This window comes from Pristiophorus japonicus, chromosome 1, assembly GCF_044704955.1.
Source record: "Pristiophorus japonicus isolate sPriJap1 chromosome 1, sPriJap1.hap1, whole genome shotgun sequence".
NCBI lineage: Eukaryota > Metazoa > Chordata > Chondrichthyes > Pristiophoridae > Pristiophorus > Pristiophorus japonicus.
The window spans coordinates 280,770,461-280,781,753 of record NC_091977.1 but is presented as its reverse complement, the minus strand read 5'-3'; the positions used below and the strand labels follow the sequence as shown (position 1 = coordinate 280,781,753).

At 46.6% G+C, this 11,293-nt stretch overlaps 1 protein-coding gene across 1 annotated transcript in view; it reads left to right on the top strand.

The window, feature by feature from the left end:
• The first annotated feature begins 5,573 nt into the window (after positions 1-5,573).
• c1h18orf63 (chromosome 1 C18orf63 homolog) overlaps positions 5,574-11,293 on the top strand; it is a 102,420-nt gene continuing 96,700 nt past the window's right edge. Inside the window, exons 1-2 of the mRNA XM_070879166.1 lie at positions 5,574-5,646; positions 9,238-9,397. Coding sequence (XP_070735267.1) covers positions 5,574-5,646; positions 9,238-9,397 — 233 coding nt within the window. The remainder of the gene's footprint in view (positions 5,647-9,237; positions 9,398-11,293) is intronic.

Sequence of the window (11,293 nt, the reverse complement as noted above, 5' to 3'; positions counted from 1 at the left end):
TAGGTAAGGAGACCAAAACTGCACATAATACTCCAGGTGCAGTCTCACCAAGGCCCTGTATAACTGTCGTAAGACATCCTTGCTCCTTTACTCAAATCCTCTTGCAATGAAGGCCAACATACCATTTGCCTTCCTAACTGCTTGCTGCACCTGCATGTTTACTTTCAATGACTGGTGTACAAGGACACCCAGGTCCCTCTAAACATCAATACTTCCCAAGCCATCACCATTTAAATAATACTTTGTCCTTATGTTTTTTCTACCAAAGTGAATAACTTCACATTTATTCATGTTATACTCCATCTGCCATGTGTTTGCCCACTCACTCAACCTATCTAAATTGCCTTGCAGCTTCTTTGCATCCTCCTCACAACTCACAATCCCACCTAGTTTTGTGTCATCAGCAAACTTGGAAATATTACATTTGGTTCCCTCATCCAAATCATTTATATATATTGTGAATAGCTGGGGGCCAAGCATCGATCCCTGTGGTATCCCACTAGTCACTGCCCGCCACCCCGAAAAAGACCTGTTTATTCCTACTCTCTGTTTCCTGTCAGTTAACTAATTTTCAATCCATGCCAATACATTACCCACAATCCTATGTGCTTTAATTTTGCACACTAACCTCTTATGTGGGACTTTATCAAAGACCTTCTGAAAATCCAAAAATACTCAATCCACTGGTTCTCCCTTATCTATTTTATCAGTTGCATCTTCCCACCTCCACTCTGGAGGCACTGGGCCCAAGCACCTCTCCACAGGGCACCCTATTTGTTCCCAGGACGGCGCCGACCCCGCGGAGGTTTCGTGGATGCGGCAGGTCTGATCCACAAGCACCACATGAGAGCAGAGAGATGGTACAGTTGTCCAGGAGGACTGTAGACATTGGTGACCAGATCCTCGATGCATTGGAGGGCATATTCCGACTGCTGGCCAGCATGACTGAGTACGTTCCGCGGATGGCGGAGGCCCTGGAGGTGATAGCCAGGAACACTGCTGGCACAGGCCTTCCAGTGGTCCTGGAGCGCGGCCCTCCACTACGAGGTTCTGCACCACCATGAGAGGCAGGACCAAGATCATGATTCTGGATCCGAGAATGTTCCCATCATGGCAGCCCCCGCTCCTGTAGCCGTGCAACCACCGCCTCTGCCTTCATCCCCCCAATGAGGCACCGCCTGAGGAACTCTTCAGCCAGGCGGCATAGAGCAAGGAGGGGCAGGGATAGAGGTGGTGGGAAGGAAAGTGAGGTGCATGTCTGCAGATGATGGCTGTGTTATATCTCCATCAAGGTGTATGGAATTTGTTGTAATGTATGGGGGGAGGGGGCCATCCTCCTGCTTTGCATTTGTATTCTGTGTTGCTGGACATGTTGACCATTTGATTGATGTCAATGGTCGAAAAAGTGGGGTGGGGGCGGGATGTTTTTGCCCGTGATACTTATGATTTCAGACCAATGGTCGTATAAAATGTTTTTTATTCAACATAACCTTGTTGCGCATTGTCTCAGATAGCTGGACTGTTACCCACTGGTGATTCCTTAACATGAAAGGGTTAAATAAAACTTAACTTGAATCAACTTAAACTTTAACTGGCACCAAGGTGATGCCTACCATTGATGTCTGAGCTGCACACACACAGCAATGTTCTTTCAGGCAAATCGCTCATTTATAAGCTCCTGACATAAGAGTCTTGCAGCTATGTAGCCACCATGGGCCCTTTCCTGTGGTCTGGAGGGGGGGCGTGGGCATCATTGCATAGTCAGCCTGATTGTCTGGTCCTAGCTCAGCATCCAGCCCCTTGTCCTCCTCTTCCTCTCTCTCCTGAGGTGGACCATCAGTCCCTTCTGGCATTTCTTGTCCCCTTCTGATAGCCAGGTTGTGCAGCTTGGAGCGCACGATAACAAATTTAGCTACTTGCTCAGCACTCCCCTCCTGAGTGCTCCGGGCATCTAAAGCACTGTTTAAGCACAATTATTGTTTTCTGGACCACATTGCGTGTGTCTCTGTGGCTCTGGTTATACCGCTTCTCAGCCTCTGTGTGGATGTCACGCAGCGGGGTCATCAGCCAGGTGGCTAGGCCATATCGGTTGTCACCAAGCATCCAGCATTGTCCTTGTGGCTGACTCATAAACATGTCAGAGACAGCGCTCTCACACAGGATGTAAGCCTCATCGAAGCTGCCCGGACATTTGGCATTCACTGCCATTATTATCTGGTTGTGGTCGACAACTAGTTGGACCTTCAGGGAGTGAAATCCTTTTCTGTTATGAAAAAGCTCTGGGTCCTGAGAAGATGCCCGCATGGTGATGTGAGTGTACTGCATTACTCCCTGCACCCTGGGGAACTTAGCAATGCGGTAGAATGCTTCAGCCCTGTCAGTCTGAGCCTCCATGGTCATGGGGAAGCTGATAAAATCCATCCTACGTGCGCACAGGGCCTCTGTGACCTGTCTAATGCAGCAATGTGTGGCATGGTAAGGCAGAGGGGAAATTTCGATTGCGGAGGCCCGAAAGGAACCGGATGCATAGAAAGACACTACCACAGTGACCTTGACCTCGACCGACCGTCATGTCCTGATGGCAGGCTGCATATCTGGCCTGATGAGCTCGCATATTTCATTGATCACCACCTTGTGGAAGCGCAGTCTCCGAAGGCAGGTTTGCTTGGACACGTCGAGGTAAGACCTCTTCTCCCTGTAAGTGCGGGGTGTGTATGGTCAGGATCTCCTCCTCATTCTGGCATGTCTTAGATTGGGCACATCATGATATGCATTAGATGTGCCATTTGCACTATGCAGCATCTGCGTATTAATTGATGCAGGCTGAGAAATGGCTGGCCCCATTCCAATGGCAGTATAATAGCGATTGATCAGAAACAATAAATTCCACACTAAAAGACACCTACAGTAAAACCCAATTTTCCAGATTCTGAAAAGATATCTGTAGAGATGGTCACTTCACCTGAGAAGAACTCCAGAACTGATCCAAGCTCCCCCGAAATTGAAGCAGCCTTTTGAATGAAGTGACCTGCGATTTGAAAAATGGCGCTCACACCGCTGTGATTCGTTCAGAACAGCTCCACTTTTTCAGAGTGGTATTTTGGGCGAGTGATATTGTGGGCAAGTGGTGTGCAAGGTGGTGAAAGTGACGCTGGGCAATATGCTGTCCGTTAGTTTCGGCAAATGTGATCTTTACAACAAAAAAAATTGGGTGGTTGGTATTATTAAATCTTGCCATTAATTACGTGTGGAAAGTAATACTCGGCGATATTATGGGTGTTGATTTTGCCCATTCTGAAGATTCCGCTCAAAAAAAGTGGGCGGGTGGTATTATTTTTTCCTGCCGTTACATACATGGCGAAAGTAACCCTCGGCGATAAGTGTCCAAAAAATGGACGTCAGTTTCCATTTTGTGGCTAAATGAGCGATATCTGGGCGTTATACCTCATTTCAGCGGTAAAATGGACATTAAGTGGGCGTTATGCATGCAAAAATAATGGAAAATCTAGCCCATAGAGTTGGATTCAGAGCTGGCTGGCAGCACGCAGGCAAAGAGTAATTATATATGGATTTGGATCTGTTTGGAGACCGGTCACTAGTGGTGTCCCAATGGGATCAGTGTTAGGACCGTTGCATTTTACTATTTTTATTAATGATTTGGATTTTGGGGTTGGGGGCACAATTTGCAAATTTGCAGATGATACAAAGATCTGTGCAAGTGCTAGAACTGTAGAAGAGGCTCGTCTGATTCAGGAAGATCTTAATGTGTTGGGAGACTGGGCTCATGACTGGAAAATTATGTGTAACTTGGATAAGTGCAGTGTGATGCACGTGGGCAGGGCAAATGCTCAACATTCATACACCCTCCAGGGAAAGGCATTAAAGATGGTGGAGATAAAAAAAGATTTGGGCACTCTCATGCATATATCCTTAAAGGTACACGAGCAATGCTGTGCAGCGATAGCTAGGGCAAATAGGTTGTTGGGGTGTATCCATAGGACAATTGAGTATAAGACAAGGCATATTCTTTTGACCTTGTACAAGGCTGCACTTGTAATACTGTGTCCAGTTTTGGTCTCCACACATGGTGGGTGATACTGAGGCTCTGGAAAGGGTGCAGAAGATGGGCACGAGATTATTTCCAAGTCTAAAGCATCTTAATTATCAAGATTGGCTAAAAGAGTTGGGGCTCTATACCTTAGATCAGCGTAGACTTAGATAAGTGCAGTTTTACGCACGTCGACAGGGCAATTGCTCAACATTCATACACCCTCCATATGATTGAGGTTTATAAGATAATGAAGGGAATAGACAGTGTTCCAGCTGACAGTATATTTCAATTAGATGGTTTAGGCAGGATCAGGTGGTACAAATTTAAGTTGTTTAAGGCTAGATGTAGGTTGGATGTCAGGAGGTGGTACTTTTCCCAGGGAATAGTAGACCTCTGGAACAAGCTGCCGTTTCATGTGTTGGATGCAAACTCACTGAATTCTTTCAATCGAAAGCTGGATTTGTTTCTGGCTGCGGCAGAGATCACCTTACAGAAGGTAGGTACTGCAGGGAATTTTATTGCAAGAGTGATCTCCTGGACTAGTTTTGATCGCCTAGATGGGTCGGAGAGGAATTTCCCAGATTTTTTCCCGAAACTTGCCAGGGTTATTTAGCTATTTTTTTGCCTCTCCCAGGAGATCAAATGGTTTTGGGTGGGGTGGAGTGTATCACAGTTGTGTGGGACAGGCTCGATGCACCAGATGGTCTTTACCTGCCCGTCATTGATCATATGTTCGTAGAGGTCACAGTCTCAGAATAAGGGGTCAACCATTTATGACTGAGATGAGAGAAATTTCTTCACTTAGAGGATAGTGAATTTTTGGAATTTTCTAACCCAGAAGACTGTGGAGGTTCAGTTGTTGAGTATATTCAAGACAGAGATCGATAGGTTTTTGAATACTGGCCCTGAAATTCCAGCCTCCCCTGGTCCGTACGGAGTTTCTACGGATCCGGGAAAGCATCGGAAAAGCTGGTTTTCAGCGCACAATGCGCATTTGCTGAAAACAGGCTTTTCCGATCTGTCAAGCTGGAGCTTGAAGATCCAACGCAGATCGGGAGTGAGGACATTTGCAAGGGCAAGATTGCGGTATTTACCCATACTTGCCCTTGCAAATGTCCTCAAAATTCTTGCGCCTGATTAAAAGCAGGCGCATCGCCTACTTTACAGGCGTAACTTACAAAAATATAATTACGTTAAATTTTAAAAACACATATTCTTAATACCCTGCCCACTATATTACATTTATTTTTAACCATAATTTTAAAAACTTTTTAAAAATCGGGAAAATAAATTTTCTCCACGATATTATTAACTTTAATTTCAATTAATTTTAATTATGTGAGGTGTGGTTTTTATTTTTCATTACATGTGTTTAGTGTCTTTGGCTTTTTTTTCTCAATAATAGCAATAAGAATTCATAGATACGGAGTTCTCATTGCTATGAATGAGAAAGCTGTAGAATACAGTACTGATTGGCTGAGCAGTCACACGTGACTGCACCTTCTGCGTGGGAACCTGGAGGATGAGAGCGCGCTTCGCAGCGTGGGAAGAGAAGGCCTCCCGAACGGAATCGCAGGCTCCTCCTGGACCACCAGGTAAATTCGTAGAAATGTTGCAGCTTGGAGGCAATTGCTCGCGGGAAGCCTCAGACCAGAATTTCAGCCCCATTAAAGGAATCAGGGGATAAGGAGACAGTGCAGGAAAATGGAGTTGAAGTAGATCAGCCATGATCTCATTGAATGGTGGAGCAGGCTCGAGGGGCCGAATGGCCTACTCCTGCTCCTAATTCTTATGTCGCCTTTGGTTCTTTTAAAAACAAAAATAAATATTTTTAAGGCGATTATCATCACTTTCCATTGATCATGGGCCTACCAAATCGAAAGGGGGAATTCTCACAAGTGGGTTCACAGTCTCGCCCGCTCCCAGTTCAGCTGTGCGGTTGTGATAGTTGTCATGAAGAGCTCCATTGCCCATTGTGCAGCGCGGCTTTGAAACATTCCTATGTGTGCTGTGTGTCGCGGTGCTAGAAGGGAGTGGTGTGTAGGTCATTTACATCGCAGGGTCAATGACGCATGCGCCCTGTGTGCGGCTCGGCATGAGGAGGGGGCGGCGACAGCGTCCCACGCACGCGCTCTGTGTGCGGCTGGGCTGAGGAATCGCGCGGGAGACCATTGGCGGACTCGGGACAGCGTGCGTCCGTGGAAAGGGTGCGTGAGGAAAATCAGCCCCAGCTTGGGCAGGCAGAGGGAAAAACCCACCGGGATTGTGAAATACTTTCCACCTCACATATCTTTCCATTAATGTCCGTGTTTTAAGGCTGGTTCCATTGGGCCTGCTTGTGGTTAGGGAGTCCTCTTGGCTGTGGTGGATGGTGTTAGGGCGGGGGAAGGGCATCAGGTCTCAGGGTGCACTCACAGGGCAGCTTCAGTGTTGGTGCAAAGCTATTCCGGCTCCACATCGATGCCAATCCGCAGTGAGACTCCTTGCAGGCTGGCACACGGCCACGCTGCTTCGGATAGATGCCACATGGGAAGCAAATCCAGCATCTTATTCAGAGATGGTTTGCAAAGTGCTCTGGGAGTCTGCGAGACTGATGTTTTATCAGATCAGGCCCGAGGGACCAAAATAGCCTACTCCTGCTCCTATTTCTTATGTTCTTATGAGACTCACCGAGCACTTTGTCACCTGCATGGCTGTAAATGCTGAAAGAGCTTCCTCCTCCCCACTTTCTGAATATTTACACTAATCACTTTTTGGTGTTACTTGTGCTCAATGCTTATGTTGAGGCGTGAGTGAGTTCTCATGAATAAAGTTCCAGCCAGGCAGGGGCCAAGCAATGTAAAGGGTTTTGCCAGGCTGGAAGTGTAAATGTGCAATACATCCAGACTTCAGGTAAGATCTCTGGTTGAGCTGAGGTAGTGATTTAAATAGCTGGGTTGGGGACTCTCTGGACTGATGTTTAGTATGTGTGGAACCTTATCTCGGAGTGAAGCGCCAGACATGCTAGTCAGGTTGCCTGTCTTTCTTCATAGTGAGTCTTGGCAGACATTTGAATGCAGAGACAGCCTGATCCTAAGATCTACCTTCTCTGTAGGGCTCAGTGCTTGGAGGGCAGAGTTCACTCAGTGGAATGTGGATCTGGCCCTGTATGGAGGTGGGGATTGTGAGGATTTAACCATCCCACACACAACTAAAGGAGCTTTTTATTTTAATTTAGTCGGAAAAGCAGAAATGCTTTGCAATTACAGGCAAAGATCTGAAGACAAATTATAATAGTTTTAATTAACTATCATCATGATCAGACATTTCCCTTGTGGTTGGGTTTTTCTGGTATATTTTTCTGCAGTAGTTGCTTGTACTATGTGAGAAAATAAATACAACCTTGCTGTAATTCATGTGTTTTAACAGAGCTGTCAATGCCAGGAGTGATATCCACAATGGAAAAAGTGAGATAAATCACAAATACATTTAAATGACTGTCTGATACCCAATTTTAAATGAGCCTAATGTCTTCTCATCATCATCATAGGCAGTCCCTCAGAATCGAGGAAGACTTGCATCCACTCTAAAGTCCTTAGGTGGCTGAACAGTCCAATACGAGAACTACAATCCCTGTCACAGGTGGGACAGATAGTCTTTGAGGGAAAGGGTGGGTGGGACAGGTTTGCCGCATGCTCTTTCCGCTGCCTGCGCTTGATTCCTGCATGCTCTCGGCGATGAGACTCGAGGTGCTCAGCGCCCTCCCGGATGCACTTCCTCCACTTAGGGCGGTCTTTGGCCAGGTGTCAGTGGGGATGTCGCACTTTTTCAGGAAGGCTTTGAGGATATCCTTGTAACGTTTCCTCTGCTCACCTTTGGCTCATTTGCTGGGCAGGAGTTCTAAGTAGAGCTCTTGCTTTGGGAGTCTCGTATCTGGCATGCGAACAATGTGGCCTGCCCAGCGGAGCTGATCAAGTATGGTCAGTGCTTCAATGCTGGGGATATTGGCCTGGTCGAGGACGCTAATGTTGGTGCATCTGTCCTCCGAGGGAATTTGTAGGATCTTGCGGAGACATCATTGGTGGTATTTCTCCAGCGACTTGAGGTGTCTACTGTACATGGTCCATGTATCTGAGCCATACAGGAGGACAGGTATTACTACAGTCCTGTAGACCATGAGCTTGGTGGCAGATTTGAGGACCTGGTCTTCAAACACTCTTTTCCTCAGGAGGACGCACTGGCACACTGGAGGCGGCATTGAATCTCGTTGTCAATGTTGATAAGAGACTCCTGAGATATGGGAAATGGTCCACGTTGTCCAGGGCCATGCCGTGGATCTTGATGACTGGGGACGGTGCTGTGTGGCGAAGACAGGCTGGTGGAGGACCTTTGTCTTACGGATATTTAGCGGAAGGCCCATGCTTTCGTACGCCTCAGTGTAAGGTCTTCTAGTTAAGCGTTGATAAGACTGAACCTATTGTGTTTCATCTGCCAGAGACTCTGCTCCCTTGACAATGATTCCATCAACTATGCTGATCACTCTCAGGCTCCACCAGACTGCTTGTAATCTGAAAGCCCTGTTTGACCTCAAGCCGAGTTTCAGTCCCCAATCCTCCCTATCACTAGACTGCCTATTTTCACCTCTGTAATATCGTCTGCCTCCAACACTGCATCAGCCCCTCTGTCGCTAAAAAGCTTCATTCATGCTTTTGTCACCTCCAGTCTCGGCTACTCCAATAGTCTCTGTTGGCTCCCATCTTCCTCCTTCCACAAATTTCAGCTCATCCAAAACATCCTATCAAGCACCAAGTCCTGCTCGACCATTACACCCTTTCTCACTGACATACGTTGGCTCCTGGTCCAATAATGCCTGAAATTTACAGTTCTTGTCTTTAAATTTCTCCTTGCCCTGTCCCTATCTTATTAATGTCCTCCAGCTCTACAAACTCTCTTCATCTGGCTTCAGCTTCTCTTTGCCCCAAGTCGTTCACCTTTCACCCACCCTTTGAGTCCCTCCTTAAGGTCCATCTCTTCAACCAAACCTTTGGTTATCCCTTCTAGTCTCTCATTTTAATCAAATATATATTTTCTCCATACCTCTGAAGTACCTTGGGATGCTTTGTACATTAAAGGTGCTATATAAATGTAAGTTGTTATGCAGTAATTCAGCAGTTTTAATAATTATCTTTTAAAATTCTGTTCCACAGAGACAGCTCAGAGTTCAGTACCTGGCAAGATGAAAGAAAATTCTAGTTTTCAGTCTTTGTTCTTCATTAGTCTCCCTGACCTTCGAAAATTGTGTGGTATAACAGTTGTTTTAAACTGTGATGATACTGATGTGAGAAGCTTACAGATTATAACATGCAGGTAATGCAAACTACTTTGGAGATGTAAAAAATGTAAAGATAAAATATGTTTTTCTATCGCTACTTAAATGCTCGTAAATGGAAATCAAGGGATATGGGGATTGGGCAGGAAAGTGGAGTTGAGGTAAGAAGATCAGCAATGATCTTATTGAATGGCGGAGCAGGCTCGAGGGGCCGAATGGTCTACTCTTGTTCCTATTTCTTATGTTCTTATGTTATTTTCCAGTCCTGTACATTCCTATGTTTGTGTAACTGGGGGCGGACAGGGGTGGTAATTTTAATATAGAGGAGCAGTGGGTTTAGGTGCGAATGGGGTGTTAAAAAGATGGCAAAAATGCAAGCCGTCCAGAAGCCAGCTTCAACCCACTGACTTCTGCTTTTAACTCGGGTGTGTTAGGATAGTTGTGCGTAGCCCGCTCGGGAGAGGTGCCTTAACTACTAACATATGTTAATCATGCAATTGGAGTGATATTTCAACAGACTTAAACTTAACGGCACATCCACGGGTTTCCCGGGCTTCCTTAATTTCGCCAGTGAAGCCAGTTGATGGAGCTGCTTAAAAGTTATGCAAATAGAAACATAGAAACATAGAAAATAGGTGCAGGAGTAGGCCATTCGGCCCTTCTAGCCTGCACCGCCATTCAATGAGTTCATGGCTGAACATGCAACTTCAGTACCCCATTCCTACTTTCTCGCCAATAGAAACATTAAAATACTTGGTACTCAGCTGCGTTCTTACCTGCTAGTGGGAAATGATTTAGTCACAGTACTTTTGCTGAGAGTTTACTATCGCCACTTTGGAGTTTTTCTGAATCAGATCAGGATGGGTGGCTCTTGGCTCCATTGGATATTGGACAAAGAGCAATATGACCATCAGCAGCAGCAGCCTGCTGTTGACAGACCTGTAACTGGACAGCAGAGGGCTCGAGCTGACAGGAGGCACTACCCATGTAACGGTGTACAAGCAGAGGATGAGCTTCCTTGACCTGTTGGAACAACAGTGCTTCCGGAGGCTCAGGTTGTCATGTCTGCTGGTGGGAGACATCTGCAGCCTCCTAGAAGAAGACCTACTCTCTGCTGGACCTGGTGGCCATGCGTCGCCAATGTCTGTCGAAGTGACCACCGCCCTCAACTTTTTAGCCTCTGAATCCTTCCAGGGCTCTGTTGCAGACATATCCAGGATCTCCCAGCCGGCGGCTCACAGATGCATAAGACAAGTAACTAATAGTTTATTTGCCAGGACCAGCAATAATGTGAACTTCACCTGTGATGACGCCAGTCAGAATGAGCAGGCACTTGGGGGTGTGTCTCTGGCTGGCTTCCCGCGGGTGCAGGGTGTCATCGACTGTACACACGTGGCAATCAGTGCAGCCCCAGGTCAACCAGGGGTATTCGTGAACGGCAAGGGATTCCACTCCATCAATGCTCAGCTGCTGTGCAACCACAAGAAAATATTTATGCAGGTGTGCACAAGATTCCCGGGGAGTTGCCATGATGCTTTTGTCCTGCGGCAGTCCAAGCGATGCCTTCCCGGGTCTGTACACATTCCGTACGCACCCGGGGAGGCCGGGATTTCAAGGCTATTGAGTCTGTGGCAGAGGCACCAATAAAACAAAGTGCTTCGTCCTTTGGATGGTGTCGAGCTTCTTGAGTGTTGTTGAAGCCGCACCCATCCAGGCAAGTAGTGAGTATTCCATCAGATGCAAACTTTGAGCCTTATAGATGATGCGTTGAGGCAGCTGTTGCAGAGCACCCAGCCTGTGCTCTTGCAATCACAGTGTTGATATGAGTGGTCCAGTTTAGTTTCTGCTCAATAGTGATCCTCAAGAAGTTGATGGTGGGATTCGACAATGTTGGTGCCATTGAAAGTCCAGTGGAAATGGTTGAATAATCCCTT